Source organism: Geotrypetes seraphini, chromosome 11 (genome assembly GCF_902459505.1).
Source record: "Geotrypetes seraphini chromosome 11, aGeoSer1.1, whole genome shotgun sequence".
NCBI classification, from domain to species: Eukaryota; Metazoa; Chordata; class Amphibia; order Gymnophiona; family Dermophiidae; genus Geotrypetes; species Geotrypetes seraphini.
This window is the reverse complement of record NC_047094.1, coordinates 92,871,562-92,894,459: the sequence shown is the minus strand read 5'-3', so window position 1 is coordinate 92,894,459 and position 22,898 is coordinate 92,871,562. Positions and strand designations below refer to the sequence as shown.

General features: G+C 43.3%; 1 protein-coding gene across 2 annotated transcripts in view; it reads right to left on the bottom strand.

Moving 5' to 3' along the window:
- LAMA5 (laminin subunit alpha 5) overlaps positions 1 to 22,898 on the bottom strand; it is a 406,583-nt gene that overhangs the window by 146,842 nt on the left and 236,843 nt on the right. For both annotated transcript variants that reach the window (XM_033963610.1, XM_033963611.1), the window contains exons 28-37: positions 22,652 to 22,760; positions 17,957 to 18,054; positions 16,953 to 17,157; positions 15,872 to 15,998; positions 14,275 to 14,414; positions 13,721 to 13,836; positions 13,231 to 13,442; positions 12,894 to 13,098; positions 10,803 to 10,947; positions 1,012 to 1,152 (exon numbers count right to left, since the gene is read on the bottom strand). In XM_033963610.1, the coding sequence (XP_033819501.1) occupies positions 1,012 to 1,152; positions 10,803 to 10,947; positions 12,894 to 13,098; positions 13,231 to 13,442; positions 13,721 to 13,836; positions 14,275 to 14,414; positions 15,872 to 15,998; positions 16,953 to 17,157; positions 17,957 to 18,054; positions 22,652 to 22,760 (1,498 nt within the window). The remainder of the gene's footprint in view (positions 1 to 1,011; positions 1,153 to 10,802; positions 10,948 to 12,893; positions 13,099 to 13,230; positions 13,443 to 13,720; positions 13,837 to 14,274; positions 14,415 to 15,871; positions 15,999 to 16,952; positions 17,158 to 17,956; positions 18,055 to 22,651; positions 22,761 to 22,898) is intronic.

The following is a 22,898-nucleotide window of genomic DNA, read 5'->3' as shown; positions in this document are numbered from 1 at the left end:
TGGAGCCCCAGATTATTCGTATTCAAAGTTAAATCATTATTTGGTCGAATACAAATAACGTATTCAGGGCATTATTTGGGGCCAAATGGAATTAAATACAAATATTTGGTACAGTCCTGAATGATAGACAGAAAAAAAACCTAGGGCTCCTTTTACGAAGCCGCGTTAGCGGCTTTATCGCAGGCACATTTTTAGCGCGTGCTAACCCCCGCGCTAGCCAAAAAACTACCGCCTGCTCAAGAGGAGGCAGTAGCGGCTAGTGCGGCCGGCAAATTAGCATGCACTATTACGCGCTTTAAACCACTAACGCAGCTTCGTAAAAGGAGCCCCTGGTCTAAGTGGCTCTGTCCCCACGGATGTGCACAGGACAGCGAGAAGGTGTTCGCAGGGGAAAAATCTCCCATCAGGGCTTAACAGAAACAAAATAGAAAACAAACAGTGAAGGAAGACTCTGGTGATCGATATCTTTTATTATTGTATCGTGACTCGACACGATCGTGTTTCGGCCCTTCTGTTGAGGACAGTGCATTTTTCGGATACGGGCCAAGCTTTTCAAGAAACGCTGCGCCGGCTTGTTGAGCCATTTGCTACATTGTAAAAGAGTGATATTTTGTGCATTTCTTAGGAAGATATTAGATATCACACCACTCTACCAATAGACTCCTGATGTAGGCCTGGCTGAGCCGAAACGCGATCGTGTCGAATCACGATACAATAATAAAAGATATCGATCATCAGAGTCTTCCTTCGCTGTTTGTTTTCTACTTTCCAAGTTTTGGAAAGTAACCATCTCCTGTGTTCTTGGGCTAACAGAAACAAAACCACTTCTAGGGAGCAAAAGTACTCTGTTCTATGTCCTGAATTTGGGCAAAGAACAGACTCTGATCTATGGGATCCCATATCCCCTGGTGTAGGGCGCTTTCTGAAGGGAGGGCTCCCTTCTCTCCCCCCCCCCCTCTTGCGACTCTCAGAGTCGCACCAGAAACAGCCCGATGCCAAAGCAAGTAATACCTCAGTTCTAAGCTTTGTGGAAATGTGACAGCGGTCCGTGGCTCCAAAGCAGAAGCAGCGCGTGCAGCCCTTAGGGTTTCCAGCATCTAAGAAAAAAGTTCCCAGCTTGCACTGGTCACACTTTGACCCCTCCACATTTTCCTGCAAAACGCAAATGTTTGGATTAGATCTCTCCTCTTTAAATCAGAGCAGATAAAAGCTTTCTGGTGTCCACTTCTTGGCTGGCTGGTTCCCGTAGCTGCGTGGATTCTAACACCATTATTTGGACACAGAACCTGGGGTGGACTGAGGGGCAGAGGAATGGCATAACCCATCTACAATGCATTATTCAGCAAGAAAAGGGAAAAACAAACATGTGTGCAAATCAGATGATTTGGTGGGTTATAAACCAGTTGATATTCAGCCGGCGACAGTCAGCGTTTTTTAAAACCCTGTCGCTAACTAGATTAGCCCCGGATATTCAGTGCTGAGCCATGTCTGGGCACTGGTGCTGACTACTGGGGGCTAATTTGGCTAATGCTGGCCACCAGAGCTTATGTGGGTCCTGGCCAATATTCAGCTGGGGCTTGAACAAGACAGTTATGCGAGTGCCTGCTGAATATTTTCCAACATCCACAGAACCATTTCCCCCTCTTTTAATGCCTCTAATCCCCTTCCCAGCCCCCGAGCCTACCTGATCTTCCTGGTGGTCTTTGGAGGTTGTTAGTGGCAGCAGCAAAAAAAAACCTTGCTCCTGCCCCTTGTGGCTTTCCTAAGAAAATGGCTGCCGCAACCTCTCACAGCAACTCACGGTAAAAGCTATGTGGGCGCTGGCCAATATTCATGACACCCAAATAACTAAATAATTAGGACAGCTTTTGAGCTGACCTAAATTCACCCACTTAGCTATGTGGGTACCATCAACGAATACTGTCAGAACCGGCATAACCCTGGATGCCTAACTAACACTGCCTCATTTGATTTAATCAGGCAAAAGTCTATCCTGTCCGCTTAAATCACCTTGAATATCGGCCAGAAAGTTCCTTAGGGAAATCCAGCTTCACTTTTTGTGACTTTGTCTTGCACAACTGCAGTTACACTTTAGAGGCCTAAGTGAAACCCAAACTTCAGACAAGCAATGCTATGCCTTTAGGCATGAAACTGCACTCCTTGTTGGCTCTTGCCCTCAGATTATTTCCTGGGGATGGAGCACAGATGAGAAATTCTTCCCTATGTGGTATACTTGGGAAAATTTTCAAAAAGGCAACCTCCCCTGTAAGAGCAAGAGAATCTTCAGAGCGGAGTGAGAATCATGGTGAAGTCACCAGAGTGTCTGAAACTTAAAACAACTAGGCTCACACAAGGACCTCTTATCCCTCCACTTCCACATCATTCACATCCTTCTAATCTAATCAAATCATCACACTTATAATAAACCACCTCTTTTACATGAAATAGAGCTTAAAGTGGTTTACCCCCCATTTTTTTTTTTTTTTTTTTACAAAAGCGCAGAAGAGGTTTTTAATGCTGAATGCTCTGCGCTCCTCCAACAGTCAGAGTTCCTATGAGCGTCGGAGCAGCGTCGGAGCATTCAGCATGCTGGCTGGCACTAAAAACCTCTTCTGCACTTTTGTGACAAGGGGGGGGGAGATAATTAATTAGGTAACAAAGAGTCAGAATAAAGAATTCATTCCTTTTGGATTCGTATCTGGGACACCATAAAATCTATTACCAAATGTTCAGAACCTATTTCCATGGACATTATAATCCTTCGTTCTCAACACCCTTGCTTCGCACTATCAAACTGTCCTCCTAAACTCATTGACACCATGTTTGTGACAGCTCTTATGCACATTTTAAAAAATTGGAAATCATCTACATTACTAGACTACACCTTTTGGTGGAACTCTTTGAGCATGTACCATAAATTCGAATCATATGCATATGAAAAGAACATGATATCTCGTTTCTCTACAAAATTGATGCGAAATAAATCACCTTGGTCGTTCTTAGATTCATATGTTCATTCTGCCTCGTAGACACTTCTACCTCTCTCTTTTTCTCCCTCTTTCTCTTTCTCCTTCTTTACCTTTCTTTTTTCTTTTACTTCATCCTCATTTTCTTTTTTCTTTTACTTCATCCTCTCTGCTTATCTACCCTTTCTATTTCTTTTCTTAGCAGTTTCAAATACTCTGAATTCTTCTTAATAATTTGTTATATGCAAATGAATGCAATTACGGTTTCTTTTGTTTCTACATCACTATTTCTTATTCAATTTTCATGTACTTGAACTGCTTTCTGTATATTATTTATAATATTCAATAAAATTATTGAACTCAAAAAAAAAAAAAAAGAATTCTGGTGAGAACACTCAGAATAAAACTAAGCTACTAGATAAAATTTTTGAAACAGGATTGTCTTTAAAATGCAATGACACTGAAGATAGGAATCATTGTTCTTAATGGGACCAGGACGAGTATTCCATTCTGAAACTGCTCTATATGAAGACTGCTCTGGAGCTTTCTTAAAACGGGCGGATTTGAAAGAGGGAAACATCAACAGGTTCCACTGAACATTCAAACTATGTGGGAGGTGTATCAGCTGAGGAGGAATCTAAGGTGTGAGGGTCAGGGCCGGATTTTCCTATAGGCTAACTAGGCTTCAGCCTAGGGTCTCAAGATCCGTGTCACATTTTTTATAAAGGTTAGTACAAATAACAACATGTTTCATTTAACATATTGATATATATCAGAGTAATGATGTATTTTATTATCTCATGTAATTTACAAACTTAAAAATGGGAAGTGAAAGGGCCTCATAATTGGAATAGCCTAGGGCAGTGATGGCTAACCTTTTTGAGCCCGAGTGCCCAAACTGCCGCACAAAACCAAAGAATTTCCTCAAAGTGCCAGCACGTCAATTAAACCTTAATAACAAGATTTTAGTATCTAAAAACTCTTTATAAAGTTGCCTGAACTATGTAACATCATTTTTAAAGGTTGGAATCTTTGTATTGTCAGAGAATCAATTTGATTCACAATCCTTTCAATTTATTGGCAATTTATAATGTTTTAATGATTTCATTCAATTTAATGAATTTAGGAAGAATTTGATTCAGTTATACAATATATTTTAAATGTATTATTCACATAACATGTCAAATGTATCCTGAGTAAAAAAAAAGATAAACTTCTTAAAACTGTTAACTGTGTCAAGATTCGGTGTGTATTTCCAAAGAGTCTATACATGTTTTTTTGTAAAATTTACAATCAAATTTGAAAATAGTTAAATCATTACATTTCTAATAATATGATGTAAAGAAAACAAAAGAGCTTTCAATTAAACCAACCGTTTTTATTGGAAATTCCAGATTGGAATACAATAGGGCCATGTAAAGTCCCTTTTTAAAATAACATCTTTAAATAATATTTAAATAACTTAGAAAGTGTCTTAACTGCAAACTGAAAACACTGCTTCATGTAAACATATGCATTGGGCATGCTCTGAAAAAAATTAATGTGATTTTTGTTGTTGCATGCATGCTGATAACTTGTCAATCCTTGGCTCATAGTGCGTTAATTTCAGAGCAAAACATGCAGCACTCATGTCATCCGTTAATCTGTTTCTAGCATCAGATTTTATATGATTCAAAGCCGAAAACAGCTGCTCACAAGCATAGGATGACCCAAACAAAGTAAGAAGAGCAATCCCAAGTGCTTTCATGGACTTAGAATTGTCTGGCAGAGAATTCCACGCTTTTAGGATTTCATTTTCAGAACTGTTAGCAGTGATTTCATTTGTCACCCTTTCACACTCAATACGTTCAAGAGCCGCACGCAGGTCATTGAATTTACTTTTCCAGATAGAGCTTTCTTGAAATTCCAGTAGCTCCATTTCCAAATTTTGAATATCCAACCACTGTAAGCAGGAAAGATCAAGATCTTCAAATGTGGACTTTTCTGGGGAATTTATAAATGAAAGGGTTGTCTCCATCTTACGGAACTGAGAAAATCTTTTACTAAAATTCTCCTTTGCTTCGGCTACAATGGTGGAATATGCTTTGTGGATTTCCTGGTGTTTTTTATGACTGTCCACAAATGTTGTAGAATTATCCGAATGTATTTTTAGGTTGGGAAAATATTTTAGCTGTCCACTCTCAAGGTCTTTTTCAAAAACATGCAATTTTCTCTCAAAAGCTTTGATGTCACTAAACATGCTTTCTGCTGTTTTTCCCATGCCTTGTAATTTTTTGTTTAGTACATTAAAGTGATTAGTAAAATCTGTAAAGAACATGAGGTTGGTAAGCCAGGCCATGTTGGTGAGTTGAGGATAGTCTTCCCCCTTTTCGTTCATAAATAGCCAAGCAGGCCACAAATCTCTCTTAACACTCGTCCTCTGCTCAGCCACCGGACATTATTGTACATCAGTAAAGTGTTATATTGTGCCTGAACCTCATCAAGAAGGGCTTGAAATTGTCGAAAATTAAGAGCACGCGCCATGATGAAGTTCACCATTTTTGTTACATCTTTGAGGACATCGTCAAGTTTTTTGCTGCTTTCTTTGGCGCAGAGAGCCTCTTGATATATTATGCAGTGAAATTGAATCAGTGGATGTTTTGCTTCCTTAGCAAAGAAATGAATGAATCCTGATGTTGTCCCCACCATGCTAGGTGCTCCATCGCTAGTAACTGAAACCACTTTTTCTGGATTTATGTCTAGTGATGAAAAAGCCTCCATCACAGCATTGTGGATATCTATCCCTTGTGTTCTTCCAGGCAAAGACAGCAGTTTTACCAGCTCTTCTCTCATGATGTCACCAGTAGCATAACGCAAAATGAGCGCTAGTCTTGCATGGTTAGTAATATCTGTACTTTCATCCAAGCACATGGAGTAGAAGGGTGCTTTTTGTAAGTCGCAAGTAAGCTGTTGACTAACATCAGCAGCCATTCGCAGAACCCTATCTTTTGCAGTATTTCTGCTTAGCGGCATCTAAGAGATGCGCTGCACAATTTTATCCTTGTTTTGGAAATCATGGAAGAGTGAATTACTCCCAGCCAAAATTGCCTTTTTGATAAAATCTCCATCAGAGAGGGGCTTACCATGTTTTGCCATGCACAGTGAAATTTGAAAGCTGGCAACTGTAAGATGATTAGTTTTTGAAAGATAGTTGCTAAAACTAAGAGACTGGGAGTGATATTTCTTTAATTTTCCTACAAGGAACTCTTTTCTTTGAGCTAAACCAAGTTCAGCAACACTGTTATGGTTGGTCTCAAAGTGACGTTTGACACTTGATGTGCGAGACACAACACTTTCATTACACATAATACACAATGCTTTCCCACTGCGTTCAATCACTCCATATGTCTCTGTCCAGGCCTCTTGGAATGGTCTTCCACTATCTGTTTTTGCTTTTTTTGCTGTACTCATTTTCTTTGTTCAAGACTTCAAGTCTACAAAAAGATAAAATTTGTATAATAAAAAAAATCTAATGAAGTGCTGTATAAAAATCCGTCCCCATAAAAAAAATATGTGATTGGGGAATTTTACTAATTGTAGACATCCGTTTTGGTCAAAAAATATACTGTCCGGGTGAAAACCGGACTTGTGCAACCTGAGTGTATGGGAAAAGAACTTTTATTTTTCATTATTGGAGCCTTTGTTATTTTATTATGATGTTTACAAAAGCACTGTGAAGGGCCACATATATACTTTACTGTTTTTTGCTATATTGAGTTTTCCATAAGGTACAGCGCAGAGGATTAGTGTGTTGGTTGTTCACAGAGAGCCCAGCCCTCCTCTCAGCTTACTGAACTTCTCTATGCAATCATCATAAGCAGCTTTTTTATTTCCTCGAATTTAGCATGTCCCCCATGGAAGATACAGAGGTTTTTACAGAGGAGCACATTATTAGACACATTAACATCCCCCCATATCCTCACCTCTCTAGCATGGGAGCACTAGGAACTGTTCCTGATTACAGATGTCATATGTGGAGTCACACTACAGCCTCACTGAGTTCCTGTGACAGACTCAGTGTGAAGCTTCTCTTCCTCCCCCCACTTCCCCCTCACACACTGCCTGGCTCATATGATACTAAGGGGAAGACAGGCAGGCTAAACATCCACTCACAGGACTGCAGCCAGCACAGGAGGATGGGCTGCGGCCCACCGGGACAATGCCCGGTCCTCCCAAGGGCCAGTCTGGCCCTGTTGCCAGGTGAGCTGCAAAGCAGACACCGGCACACTCGCCTCCCGCCGCGCCGCATATCTTAATTGCGGACTAGAGAGTTGCGCGGGGACAGAAATCCCACCCGTCCCCGACAAAGTCTCACCCGTCCCCACCCGTCCCCGTGAGGAATCCCACCCGTCCCCGTGAGGAATCCCTCTGTCCCCACCCGTCCCCGCGAGGAATGTCCTCCGTCCCCGCCCGTCCCTATAAACTTCAGAAATAGTTATTTCATTTAATTATGCTACTGAATTAAAGGCTCTGGTAGAAACCCATTTACAAATAAGCAAAAAGACTTTATTAATTTGGAAATATTAATTGGGAAGAATACACACTTTGTAAATGGGTTTCTACCAGAGCCTCTTTTGTTTATAAATTTTTATCAACACAACTAATATACTACTTTATCCTGAAGCAAAAAAAAAGAAATAGAATTCTTTTCCTACCTTTGTTGCCTGGTTTCTGCTTTCCTCATGTTCTCATTCAGTTCCTTCCATCCACTGTCTCTCTTCCTTCTGCGTCTTCCATTTGCTCTGTTACTGTGCCTCTCCCTTTCTCCCCCCTTCCAAATTGGTCTGGCACCCATCTTCTTCCCTCCGCTCTCCCCATAGTCTGGCATCTCTGTCTTCTTCCCTGCCAGCATCTTCTCCCCACTCTCTCTTCCCCATTTCCTTTCAGCGTCCTTCTCCCCCCCATCTTCCCCATGGCCTTTCAGCGTCCTTCTCCACCCCCCCCCCGTCTTCCCCATGGCCTTTCAGCATCCTTCTCCACCCACCCATCTTCCCCATGTCCTTTCAGCGTCCTTCTCCACCCCTTTGTCTTCCCCATGTGCTTTCAGCGTCCTTCTCCCCCCCGTCTTCCCCATGTCCTGTCAGCGTCCTTCTCCACCCGTCTTCCCCATGTGCTTTCAGCGTCCTACCCCCCCACCCCGTCTTCCCCATGTCCTTTCAGCGTCCTTCCCACCCCTTTGTCTTCCCCATGTGCTTTCAGCGTCCTTCTCCCCCCCGTCTTCCCCATGTCCTGTCAGTGTCCTTCTCCCCCTTCTGTCTTCCACAAATGCTTTCAGTGTCCTACCCCCCCACCCCGTCTTCCCCATGGCCTTTCAGCGTCCTTCTCCACCCCTTTTGTCTTCCCCAGTGCTTTCAGCGTCCTTCTCCCCCCTCCTTCTCTCCCGCCCTGGGTGCAGCACAGCCGGCCAGGTCCCCTTACTTTTGTGGCGCTTCCCCGACCGACAGACCGACAACAGCCCCGGTCTGACAAACCACCCTGCCCTTAAGCGCAAATCTAAATTTCCTTCTTACAGCTGCTGTAAGAAGGTAATTTAGATTCGCGGTTAAGAGCAGGGAGGTTTGTCGGACCAGGGCTGTTGTCAGTCGGTCGGGTTAGCGCCACAAAAGTAAGGGGACCTGGCCGGCTGTGCTGCACACGGGGCGGGGCGGACCGCCCCCCTCCCTTGGTAGCCACTCGAGCCGCGAGGCTACTCCTCCTTACCTACCCTGCCTGCAGCACAGAGCCGAACGGAAGTCTTCCCGACGTCAGCGCTGACGTCGGAGGGAGGGAGGGCTTTGTTTAAGCCCTCCCGACGTCAGCGCTGACGTCGGAGGGAGGGAGGGCTTTGTTTAAGCCCTCCCTCCCCTCCAACGTCAGCGCTGACGTCGGGAAGACTTCCGTTCGGCTCTGTGCTGCAAGCAGAGCAGGTAGGGAGAAAAGCCGCGCGACTTAGTACATCCAGCCCCGAGGAACCCCGTGACTCTCGGAGGCGTCCCCACGGGATCCCTGTGACCTGTGCAGCTCTCTATTGCGGACCTTCCCGCGTGCCAGCTGCAAGGCCTTCGCGTGCCACAGCTGGCCCGCGTGCCATAGGTTTGCCATCGCTGGCCTAGGGCCTCTTTTCATCTAAATCCGGCCCTGGTGAGGGTACTACGAGACTAACTTCCATGAAGGAGAAAACTGTTCGGTATGCTAAATCTAGAGCAGCAATGTTGTCCGTGTCGGGAGTAAAATTTTGGAATTCCCTCCCTCCGTTTACAGTTTAGAAAGATATTGAAGACACAACTGTTTGTGGAGGCTTTTCTCTGAAATTATGTTGGTAGGCAAATTTAATAAGAATCCTGAATTTTGATTGCTGCACTTTATTTAGTGGGGATGGATAACATGTAAACGCGTCAAATTTTTGACATGATTTTCAGTGGATTAAATTACTATGCGATTGGAATGTAATTGAATACATTTTGTAAATGTACTGCCTTGAACTACTGTGAATGTTTTAATTGTTAACCGCTTAGTTATAGGCGGTTTAGGAATTTTTACAAATAAATAAATAATAAATAAGCTTGGTTTTGCCTATGGGTCACCTTTCCTGTACAAAAGTGTACTAAGGAATTAAGGAATCAAGCCATGGAAGATTTTAAAAAAATAAAACACAGGCTTTTAAACTCAAGCCCAGTGGCAGCCAATGAAGGTTCCTAAAAAGTGAAGAAATATGGTCAAATTTTGATCTTCTAAATATCAATTGAGTTGCTGGGTTGAACAAGTTGTAATTTGCTCTCAACACCCACTGTTATATTCCCATAAAGGGAGTTACAGTATTCAAGTTGGGATAAAATTGTAAACTGGACTAAGACAGCAAAACGGGTAACATTAAACAAAAAAACCCAGATCTCAATTGCTGCAATTTGAAAACCAAAACAAAACACTTTTTCACCAAGCTGTTTACCTGAGGTTGGAAGGTCAACAAGGAGTCCAAGATGACTCCTAGTACTTTTGATGATTTATCAATGAAATGTGATTCAGTTGCACTCAAAGCTAAATTACTAGGGAAGGGCGAAATTGAGGTTCCAAACTAAAGCAACTTACCCTCTCTTTTACTAAGGTGTGCTAACTGATTAGCACGTGCTAAACGCCAACACGTCCATAGAATATAATGGACACGTTAGCGATTAGTGCGCGCTTAATCAGTTTGCACGCCTTAGTAAAAGAGGGGGTTAGTCTTAGAGGAATTCAATTTCAACAGGTAATGAGAAGCCCAGAATTCAATTTTAGAATTACAAGTACAAAGTCTTGAAAGGAATATCTGTACATCAGGAGGATAAAGATATCTCCAGCATAAGAACAAAGGAACTCACCCTTGTCTAACAGAACTGAGTTTAATGAGCACATATATATGTTGAACACTATAGGTGACAAGGGTGAACCATGGAGAACTCTACAAGCTGGTGTCCAGACTTCAGATGTCCCTCCACACTTGCACTGCATAGGATCAAATTTGTAAAATCTTCTTAATACAGTCCCACCAATCCCTACATCAGTCAGTAAATCTATGAGAAAACCATGGTCTACCATGCCAAAGGCTGCTGACAGGTTGAACTGCAGAAGAATAGCTTGCTTCCCCTTGCTGAACAGATTTCTCACCTTAGTTGTTAATGCCAACAGCAAAGTTTCAGTACTGTGTAAGGGATGAAAGTCATCTGGAAAAGCTCTGAAAATTGAAAGCTCTCATCCATATTCACACGGCACTGTGCACTTCCTTTCTCTACTGTGGATCACACATGTTAACACACAAGGCAGGCATGGCTGAAGCAGGCTCACCTTGCACAGACACTGTCCAGTGACTGGGTCACAAATGCCCAGCTCAGCACCCTCTTGGTGACAGTCACAAGGCCTGCAGTTTGGATAATTATAGTAGCCAGGAGCACAGCGATCACACCGACGCCCTATAACGTTTGGTTTGCACCTAAGGAGAAAACAGCAAAATGATCAGGCAGGCTCAACTGTGCTCTTTTCAGAAGATCCTTTCACAGCTACTGGAGCTCACAGCATGAGAAAGCAATGTTACTTACCATAACAGTTGTTATCCAGGGACAGCAGGCAGCTATTCTCACTAGTGAGTGACGTCATCCGACAGAGCCCCGATGCGGACGTCTCACAAGCATACTTGCTTGTAGAAACTTTAGAAGTTTCGAGTCGCCCACACCGCTGATTAGGTCCACTGCCGCTGCTCCTCTGCTGCCACTACTCGCACCCGAAAGCCTTCTTCCCGACATCAATTCTGACATCGGAGAGGACGTTCCGGGCCAGCCAATCGCTGCCTGGCTGCCCCGGAACGTCCTCTCCGACGTCAGAATTAACGTCAGGAAGGAAGCTTCCGGGTGCGAGTAGTGGCAGCAGAGGAGCAGCGGCGGTGGACCGGGTGGGGAAGTTTAAATCGGGCCTAGAAGGAGGCTTTTGTTTTCCGCAGTAGGGGGGGGGAGGAGGAGGCAGGCAGGCTGGCTGGCTCTGGGGGAGGGAGGGAGGTAGGCTTTGGGGAAGTTAGGCAAGCAGGCTGGCTGGCTCTGGGGGAGACAGGCAGGCTGGCTTTGGGGGAGGCAGGCAGGCTGGCTCTGGGGGAGGCAGGCAGGCTGGCTCTGGGATAGGTAGACAGGCAGACTGGCTTTGGGGGAGGTAGGCCGACAGGCTTTTTGGGAGGGGGTGGGACAAAGGCTGGAAGGCAGTGAGGGGACATAGGAAGGAGGGATGAAGGAAGGAGAGAAAACGGCAGAGAAGGGGGGGTTGTAAGTAGAAGAAAGACAAGAGACATAAAGGCCTGGACCAAAGAGGAAAGACAGGAGGGAGAAGCAGGATTTTGGGAGGTGCAGACAGAGGGGGAGAGCCCCCGAGGAAGAGCAGAGAGAGACAAGATCATAACAGAGGAGGGAGAGAGAGGGAGAGGGAGACCTGGAACAAAGGTACAAAGGAGAACTGACACTGGATCTGGGGGCACTAAGGACACAGGAAGAAGGCACTGGGGGCACTAAGTACATAGGAAGGAGGCGCTGGGGACACTAAGGACATAGGAAGGTACTAGGGGCACTAAGGACATAGGAAGGAAGGAGGGGGGGAATAGAAAGGGACAATTGTTGGGCCTGAGTGCAGAAAGAAATGAAAGATAGGATGCACAGTCAGAAGGAAACGCAACCAGAGACTCATGAAATCACCAGACAGCAAAGGTAGGAAAAATGATTTTATTTTCAATTTAGTGATAAAAATGTGTCAGTTTTGAGAATTTATATCTGCTGTCTATATTTTGCACTATATTTGTCTATTTTTCTATAGTTACTGAGGTGACATCGTTGAAAACCCCCCAAATATAAATCATTAACATTTTCTCTGCGTATAGGGTGCTTTGTGGTTTTTTTAAAATTTTATGGTTACCATTATGAAATAATAAGATATTGTGTGTATATGAAAAATGAATGGAAGAAATTAGGGGCGGGGCTAGGGCGGGATTGGGGTGGGGCTAGGGCGGGATTGGGGGCGGGACTGAATATTAATAGATGTCCCGTTTTGATGAAAAAAATAAATGGTCACGTTATTCTAGTTACTCTTGCTAAAGTGAAGCCAATAGTTTAGAAAGCCTGCTAAGAAAAAGATAAATGATTCTTAAAATGACCTGCAAGATCACAGATATTAGATAAGCTAGATTAAGGGCCACCTGCCAGCTCCATCAAACAGAGTACAATAGGTGACCTGATATAAAATTTCCCAACGTGTGTAGTTTTCCCCAATCTTCCAACTGCAGAAGCTAATTTTCAAAGAGAGATTACTGGGGTAGTTCCTCTTTAAAACTTATCTACACAATCCATCTGTACCAAAGTGCACCCAGACTAGCAGCCTCAGGTGGTCTATGCATTCAGTACTCACGTGCACTGCCCATTCTCCAGGTCACACCCCGGCTCTGTCAGCTCCTGGACTCCCACTCGAGAACAATTACATTCTTCACAGCCAATCAAAGGATGGCAGCCAAAGGTCTGGGGCTCACAGACCGTGCATTCTGGTTTCACGGTAAGTGGGGGGCAGATACATTGCCCAGTCACCTCATCACACAAGCGTAGGCCGCAATCACAGGCTACAAGAGAACATGAATAAAAGCATCACAATCAGACAGCACTGTGTCTCCCCCTTCCTCTTAATGCATAGAGCTCTGACTGCATGCACCGCAGAAACCCTTGGATAAACACGTGACAATGTCTGAACTCACATCTGCAGTTAGGGAAGCCCCAGTAGCCGGTGGCACAACGGGAGCAGTCACGTCCAATAACATTTGACTTGCAAGCACACTGTCCCCCAAAAGTCTCACAGGACGTCCCCAGGGCCCCTGCTTCATGACACTTGCAGGACTGAGCCCCTTTATTGTAGAACAGGGAAAGCGAGATGGCAGAAGCCCGGCAGAACCTGGAAGATGACAGAGGGCTGCAAAAGAAAGGGTGGAGAGGTTACAGTATTTTGTGTGGTGTACCTGTTCTTTCTAGAGCAGCATAGTCCTTTTATCAGAAGTCTTGACCAGTGAGAGGGGAGGGAAAGTGGTATTTAAAAAAGAAAACCATTCTTTTAAACTGAGACTTAGGCGCTCTGGGGGCCTTACAGGTAACATTGTGACAGGTATCTCAGAATCTCATCTACCAAAGGCTCTGAGTACATCTGGCCCCTGCTCCACAACACTCCTATGTGAGCTGTCTTTTAATACTTACTTGATGTAGAAACTGTTGAGTCCACAGGTGCTAATAAACTCATAAGATTTGTCCACTGGCTCTTCCACAAGGGAGTCTGAGCTATAGCTGTCTTCAGGTATAATCAGGATGTAATCCTACAAGAAGAAGAAAGCAAAGAGCCCAGAAAGAATAAACACTGAGCTTTGAGGCAGCCAAGCCATAGTCATCACAAAATGTCACAGATGCCCTGCTACCAGCGGTGGCACTGATGGCACTTAGGTTTTACAAAGTAAGAAGAACCGAGGCATTGTGTGTCAACGAAATCCCAAGAATCAACCGTTGAGCACAGACAAAACAGAAAAGCCCCATAAATACTGACAAGAGAGAGATGTTACTGCAGGCCTGCACAACTTCGGCTCTCGCCAAGTCAGGATTTCCCAAATGAATATGCATAAGATCAATATGCATACAATGGAAGCAGTGCGGGCAAATAGATCTCGTGCAAATTCACTGGGGAAATCCCGAAAACCCGACTGGCTTCGGCCCTCGAGGACCGGAGTTGTGCAGGCCTGTGTTACTGGGTCAGCACTCACCAGCCAGAGCATCCTGTCCTCCGGTATGCGCACAGTGACAGACAGATCATTATCTGTCAGGTCCAGGATGATCCGGTTCTCTGACATCATCAGGCTGCGGCACCCATGGCCATGAGGGCAGAAGGATGCATTCACCAAGCCTGAAAAGAGCAAAAATCAAACTGTCCTACTGTGTAGAATATCTCAGCGTATCATATAGACAAATTATACACCTGTAGCAACATTGGAAGGGATACAACTTCAGGACTATCTTGCACATTATCGAATATTAGGCCATCGACAATCCAGCTTTTGGCCAGATTACAGCACAAAGACTGTACTGTCAACTCTTTTAAGCAATCTAGGAAACAATTTGGACTCCCCGCCCCCTCCCCACCCCACGCACCCCTTCTCTTCCCCCTTATCTCTTTAACGTTTGCAGCGTGAGCGGCAACCCCAACCTGCTGCTCGTGCCGGCGTTGGCTCTTCCTCTAACGTCACTTCCTAGGCTCGGGTCCAGGAAGTGACGTCAGAAAAAGAGCCGATGCTGGCCGCAAACGTTAAAAAGGTATGGGGAAGGGAAGCGGCGCGCGTGTGGCGGTGGCGGGGGAGGCGGAGAGGAGGGTAGGTGCCGGCACCCCCATCAAGAGGGTGCCCGGGGTGGACCCCATTCAATTCCTATGCGCTTCGGTGCATTTGACGTGGCAGACTCACTACCACAGTTCTGTAAAAGGGACCCTAAATAACTAGTCCCCACATATTACTGATCAGTATTCGACTTGTCTCAGATAGATTAAACTAACTCAGCCACCGCATCTCCTTTAAGGTTGTGCTGCTTATATTTAAAACTTTAACTTTCAACGAACCCCAATTCATATCTAAAATGTTAATACCCCATAACACTTTACGTCCACTTCGGTCATCATATCAAAATCTCTTATCCGTTCCCTCCTTGAAAATAGTAGGCACGAGAAGATCAGACATGTTCTCTGTAATGGGCCCTCAATGGTGGAACTCTTTGCCTCAATACATTAAAAACGAAAAGGATCTTACATTTTTTTAAAATCCTTAAAATCTTATCTTTTTAAAGATGCTTTTAACATTTAAATTTATCTCAAATTTAAATATCCTTAAGTTTCAACCTCCCCTTTCCCTTTTGTTTTTTCCTTCCTTGTCTATTTCTTCTAAGATAAAAATTGTAACTTTTTCCTCCTTCCCTCCCTACTCATGTTAGTATTATATTGATGAATTTTGTTATTTGGTTTGTCTTTATGTAATTTACCCTATTTTTTAAAATTTTGTTCATCGCTTAGCAATTCAAATAGGCGATTCATCAAATGCCAATAAAAACTTGAAACTTGATATAAAGCCATGAATTAGAGCTTTAATATGCACTAAGGCCTGTTAATAATCCATTCCCCTTCCCCCCCCCTATTTTTTATTTTTATTTTTTTAAATCTTGCTGTATGTCAAAGCTGAACCAACCCTTCAATTCTTCACTCCTAATCCTCATCAGTCCAGACTACTTTTGCTCTCCTTGATGAAAGAGGTTTCTAATTCCTCTCCCTGGCCCAGTGACGGCTGTATAACAGCCAGCCTGCCAACTTGGTTTCCTCACCTTGCCAGATTCGCCCTCCGTTCACCAGCACTTCTATCTGGAAAGTGGGGTAGCTGGGCTGATAGTACTGGAGAATGAAGGCGTAACGCCCCAAAGTCTGGATCCGACTATTGTATACCACCACATTCTGCACGAGAAAAGAGCCACCATTAAAACAGCCATCCTATCACACCTTCACCTATACTTAACCTTATTGCTCTCACTGTCCCGTATCAACATGGAGTGTAACCCTGCCAAGGATTTAACAGGCGCCCCCCCGTCTCTTAATATCAAACAGACTGACTTTTTAGATCTGGAACAGCAAGATCACCACCACTGTTGTAATCGTGAAGCCACAGAAGGAGCGTGTGGCGCAGTGGTTGGAGCTACAGCCTCAGCACCCTGGGGTTGTGGGTTCAAATCCAGCGCTGCTCCTTGTGACCCTGGGCAAGTCACTCAGTCCTCCATAGCCCCTGGTACGTTAGATAGATTGTGAGCTCACCGGGACAGACAAGGAAAATGCTTGAGTACCTGATTGTAAAACCACTTAGATAACCTTGATAGGCGGTATATAAATACCTAATAAACTTGAATCTTACAAAAGACTCCAGCTGAGTGCTTCTGCTATCAAAAACGGTGACTTTGAAAGGCCTTTCATTTTTATGTTCAAATTGTTTTTATTGTTGAACAAAGGGAAAGCTCATAACAGAACACATGCCAAGTCAACAAGGGTTCAACAAGCACAATTTTAGATATTTTCTCCCCCCCCAACATCTCAGCCCTTCCCCTACCATCCAATCTCCATTACCCCCTGCAAGAAAAAATCAACTAGCAGAATTGAAGTTACGCAGTCAGAGTGCAGGAAACAAGTATTGAAACCCAATCAGAGAATAGATGTAAGCAGACCAAGAAAGATGATTTTATAAAAAATAGAAAGCGAACCACTCCTTCTCACAGTATCTACTCTAATGCCACCCCCCTCCCAAAGGCCTTTCATTTTTAAATAAGCAACTCAAGCCATCCTGTGCAACCACCATTCATGCCTAAGCAGAGACGCTGGATGGCAAATACTTTTCTACCCCTCTTCCAGGGCATAACTCACCTGAGGAAACTGCAACATGAGCAGCTCCTTTGAATCCACCATAGTAGGAGGTCGACTTGGCTGCTGTGGTATTGTGTGAGGGTCCGCTGGAACACCTGAAAATCCATGGGACAGAGGTGTGCTTGCAGGGATAGACCCCATCTGGCCTTCTGTAATGATGAGAGACTGGGACGGTTTCTGAAACCTTGATGGAATGCAGGAACCACTGATACAGAATAGAGACAGCGGTGTGTAAGTGAGGACCCACAATTCTATGCTCTTTTGTCAGCCAATCAAATTGAAAGTGACCAAACATTTTCACTGCATTACAAACAAGTTATCCTTCTACAAAGTGCACCAGTAGTGCTGTTATTTGGCTAACTGTGAAACCATAACACAGAATTTAAAAAGTCACAATTTCACAAAAAATACATGCTTCTTCCAATATAAATCCTGAACTGAACACAAGGCAGCAAATCTTCTGTGGGAGGGGCACTGAATAGATATTTCTTTAAAGTTATATGTATATTCAGTGATGGTACATGTTTAAATGAGGTCACTGAATATACTCTGAACAGATAATTGGTTTATTTAAAATTATACCTGTTACTGACATGCCAAGACTTGAATAGATAAGCTAGATGTTCAGGAGCTGAACACAAAACTTTCAGGCATAGGCCCAGAATACCTCTAAACCAGGGGTGTCAAAGTCCCTCCCTCAAGGGCCGCAATCCAGTCGGGTTTTCAGGATTTCCCCAATGAATATGCTTGAGATCTATTAGCATACAATGAAAGCAGTGCATGCAAATAGATCTCTGGATATTCATTGGGGAAATCCTGAAAACCCGACTGGATTGCGGCCCTCGAGGAGAGACTTTGACACCCCTGCTCTAAACCTACCTCCTCCAAATTTACGGTAATACCTTTGATTGTTTAGTGAGTTAAACAGGCAAAATTGTTTTTAACAAGTCGTTTATATGGTGCTGACCTACTGTGAACTGCAGAAGTGGTTTGGACTCCATTACCTGCTGGGTGAAAAAGTCCCATGGGTGCTAATGCAGTGAATCTTTGGCTCAGTGAATTCCAGTGTAAACTTGTCAAAGGAAATCAAGATCACTTTGTACTATGGAAAGAAAGAGACCTGTTAGTTATTAGAATGGTATGTAAATTAATGTACTTGACTTATGAAGTCATAATATGTGGAACACTATTACATGTTAAACCCCCTATGGAGCGTTATAAATGCCGGCTTTTCTTAATTATGACGAGAATAGCCATGCAGATGTTAACACGCAATTGGAAGAACTATGATCGCCTAAACTTCCCTTTTTGGTGGGCGAACTTATGCGCCAGCTATAAATATGAATAAATGAATGCTGAGATATTGGGGCATAGTAATGTATTTAACTTGGTGTGGGGCCCTTTGGCATCTTTTATTGCTTCTATATAGTGGTCATTTCTCTTTAATTTTTGTCTGATTTCCTTACGCATCCTTACTTTAAATAAGAGTGGGTTATTGGAAGAATAATTGCATTTATATTATTGATTAAGTAAAGGGGGCGGGGGAAAAGATTACTTTCGAATATTTGTAAGTTCAAAGTGCTTTTCTTGATTTGTTATACGTTCAGATTCAGATGTATTGCACTGTTACTACTTGAAAATCAATAAAGATTTATTAAAAAAAAAAAAAAGAATGGTATGTAAATGAGAAATGAGTCTTAGCATAATACAGCATATAATACATGACAAACCTTATGTTTACGCTTATTAAAATTTGATATCCCCGCCAAATCTTCCAACAGTCCTTAGTGGTTTAACGTAACAACAATAAAAATTCAATGAAAACAGGGGAAAAGAATGCTATAAAAAGAATAGGACAGAGCTAAGAGGGGAACGCAATCATACCTTGAAAAAAACAAACAAAACCCAGTTATGTCTAGATATGTAAGGAATGCCTGATATACTCTCAATTAGTAAATGTGATCATTTGGGGGGAAAAAAGTCAGTTCCGGATGCTAGTTGAAAAAAAATATCCTGAAGAATTTAAGATTTACTTGAGACCGAATATACCCCCTCTTTTACTAAGGCGAGCTAGCCAATCTAGCGCTCGCTAAATGCTAACGCATCCATAGAATATAATGGACGCGTTAGCATTTAGCGAGCGCTAAATCGGTTAGTGCGCCTTAGTAAAAGGACCCCATAGTTTGGAAGCTGATTTCAAAGGCTAGGTGCCAAATAAAAGAAAGCTTTATGACGGGTGAATTCCCATCTAGTTCTACAAACTGCTGGTAGAACTATTCTGTTATCTTACAATGATCCTAATATACACCTTGGAGTGTAAGAGATAGTCAATGAGTTCAGGTAAGTAAGTAGGTACCACGGTATGAAATGCTTTGTGAGTACTGGTAAGTATTAATATTTTAAATTGTATTCTAAAGCTAATCGGTAACCAATGATATTGTAAAAAAAAAACAAAAAAAAAGAGGGGTTTCACAGTCAAACTTATTCTTGAACCCTAATGAAACAAATGAAACTGAATGAGTCCAAAACAAAATTACTTTGGCTCGGCCCAATATTAGATCATTTACCCTCCTCCATCCCTTTATCCTCCGGCCCCACTCTTCAGCTCGAGTTTTCAAGCAAAGTCCTGGGCATCATCATAGACTCCTCTCTCTCCTTCAATGACCACCTCAACTCCTTGGTAAAAAAATGCTTCTTTAGCCTTCATATGCTGAGGAAAGTGAGATCCTGCTTTCATCATTCTCACTTCGCCGTCCTTGTTCAATCCACCATCCTCTCTAGACTGGATTATTGCAACTCCATCTTTATAAGCCTAACTAAGAAAAACCTCCATAGACTTCAGCTAATTCAGAATGCCACGGCTAAGCTTATTTTTGCAAAAGGCAAGTTCGACCACGTCTCTCCACTCCTGTCCAAGTTCCACTGGCTTCCAGTACACTCCAGAGTCCTCTTTAAATGTGCCTGCTTAGCCTTCAAGATTCTACACGGCATCCTTCCTCCCATTATTCCACTCCTTTGGAACTTCTCTAACCCTAACTCCACCAGATCTTCCCAAAAACTGAAACTATCATTCCCTTCTACAAAAGGTATATCCCGCGCAGGAAAACTAGGAACATCCCTTCCCTTTAGAACCACAGAACTCTGGAACAACCTCACATCCCCGCTCAGAAATTCAAACTCCCTCCAATTCTTCAGCAAACACCTGAAAACTTGGCTCTTTTCAAAAATCTAACACCTCCTGCTCTCTAGGACCCTTGTCCCTCTTTTTCTTCTTGTTCCTTTCCTATAACCCTTCATAGGAGTTCCTTTCTTCCTAACTCTGTAAACCGTGCCGAGCTCTACGCTTGTGGAGATGGCGCGGTATACAAACCTAAGGTTTAGTTTAGTTTAGTTTAGTAATAACCTGTCAACATTTGAAGCCATCTAATATTGGATTTTGTGATACATGATATTACAATAATTGAGTCTTGACATGAAAAAAGTGTGAACGAGAGTAAGAAAACTATTATTGTCTGCTATTTCTAGAAGAGCTCAGGTGAGCCAGGGGTTACCAAAAAGGACTGGAGACAAGAAGTCCTGGCTTCAAAGTGAGTTCTGGACACTGGCTATCACTTTACATCCTATTGCCTCATCTAGATTACAGGCCAGGTTTTCCCAAATTTGTGCTGGGGTAACGCCCAGCTAATCAGGTTTTCAGGATATCCCCAATGAATATGGGAATTCTAAATTTTGTCTGAGATGGGTCTTATCAAATACCTTTATTTGAAAACCGTATGACCTGCTTTTCTTGTTATGTAGTTTTAAATTTATGTGTTACTGTGTGTGTGTGTGGGGGTTTTTGCCAGAGAGGTTCTGTTTGGTGATGGTGTGTTAATTTATATTTTGTATTTTAGTTTATGTATGTAACTTTGGAACCCGCTTAGCATTGTTGGATTAGCGAGATAAAAATATTTTAAATAAATAAAAATATGCATGAGATAGATTGCATACTAAGGAGGTAGTGTATGCTATATTCATTGTGGATATTCTGAAGACTTGAATGCCTACTTCCCTCTCCCAAGGATTGGTTTGGGAATCACTTATGAACGGGATAAAGAGTGAAGGGTCATGGATTTGATTTACCGCCTTTCTCCGGGTACAACCCAAGTGGCTTAAATATACCGTTTCCCTGAAAATAAGAGCTATCCTGAAAATAAGCCCTAGCATGATTTTTAAAGATGCTCCTAATATAAGCCCTACCCCAAAAATAAGCCCTAATTAAGATCGACCCCTTAAGCACCCCCACCCCCTAATGTACCTGACACTCCCTGACTCCATCCCTGACACTAGTGCTGTCTGATTTGCTGAAAAAATTGGACTTGTCGATTCAGCAACCCCCACCCCTGCTACTTTAGGAGGCCTCGAGTGGAGGTATGTTAGTCTCACGGTAGGAGGGTCAGTGGGGTTCTGCTGCACAGGGGGATGTGAGGGAGGGATAGAAAGATGCTGCACATGGGGGGGGGGGGGGAAGAGGAAGAACTGTGGTGGAGGAGAGGAAGGGAGAGATAATTGTTGTACATGAAAAAAATAAGACATCCCCAAAAGTAAGCCCTAGTGCATTTTTTTGGACCCAAAATTAATATAAGACACTGTCTTATTTTCGGGAAAACACTGTATTACAGTATATGCAGGTACTTTTTCTGTGCTTAGGCTCTCTGGGGACGAGACTCATTGTGAACAAGAAAACTGAGGTTACCTACTATTCAGTCCCATCAGACCTGAGTCTCGCAAAATCAAAGATCCCTAAGCCCTGATCATTAATTGTGTTACTTTTATGGAGTCTTGGAAATAAAACCCTGAGGAGCTAGGCTATGTTCCCTCTAAGTGGCCTGAATGAGCAATTGCTCACAGATTTTACATGATCCTCTCACAAAAATATTTGCAAATCTGGAAAATTATTGGATTTTAAAATTTGTTGCTCTCCTCCCCCCAAAAAAAGCATTTCTTAGAACTTGGAAGGGAAGGGGATAAATTTAATTTGATAAGATTAATTGTAGAATTTCAAGTGATATATCTATGTTAAAATGTTAATACCAATGTTGATGTACTTGATGTAAGTTATAAAATGAATAAAGAATTATATTTAAAAAAAAAAAAAAAAAGAACTTGTCGTTCACAAGAAACAAAATTTTCACACACCCGGTCAATCCTTAGAGGTAGTATTGGAGCTGGAGCAGTTCCAGCTATCCCTCTGGTCTATCCCAGTACGCCAGTTTACCCATATCCAGTCATTTACTAAGCTGCGTTAGGGCTTTTAATGCGTGGAATAGCGTGCACTACAATGCCACGCACTAGATGCTAACGCCAGCATTGAGCTGGCGTTAGTTCTAACAGCGTAGCGTGGGGTTAGCATGCGCTAAAAACGCTAGCGCACCTTAGTAAAAGGAGCCCTTAAAGACTAAAGTCACTCTTTCTCTTTGCTCTCTTGGTTTGAATTGGAGAGAAAGACTGGGAGCCTGGCAGCTGTAGCCTGATGGCTGCTGTGCAGTAAAGGCTCCCTCTCCCCCAATCCAGCATGTCCCGGCTCTAGCCTCATTCATACAAGGCAATTTCTGCCAATTGTGGAACAACACAAGCCAGAGCGCAGCCCAAGTCTGAGCAGATATGACCCAGGGCTTCTTCCCACACCGTGTGCTTTCGGGTCTTTGCTGGGAGCTCACCAAGAAGAACTGAGCACGATCCGCAGTCACACGTATGTTGGCTTCCGCAGTGAGTTCAAAAGCCCTCAGGCCATTCTGAGAATCCAACGCCACGCCACGGCACAGGAAACTAAAAAGAAAAACAGCAAGATGAGAGTACAGCCCGCTCAGGAAGAGTTAAAGCAGCTCATGTCTAGGCACGTCACTAATAACTCCCCCCTGTACAGTGACGGTCCCAAGGAAGCCCAGTGGAAGTGTCCCACGCCCC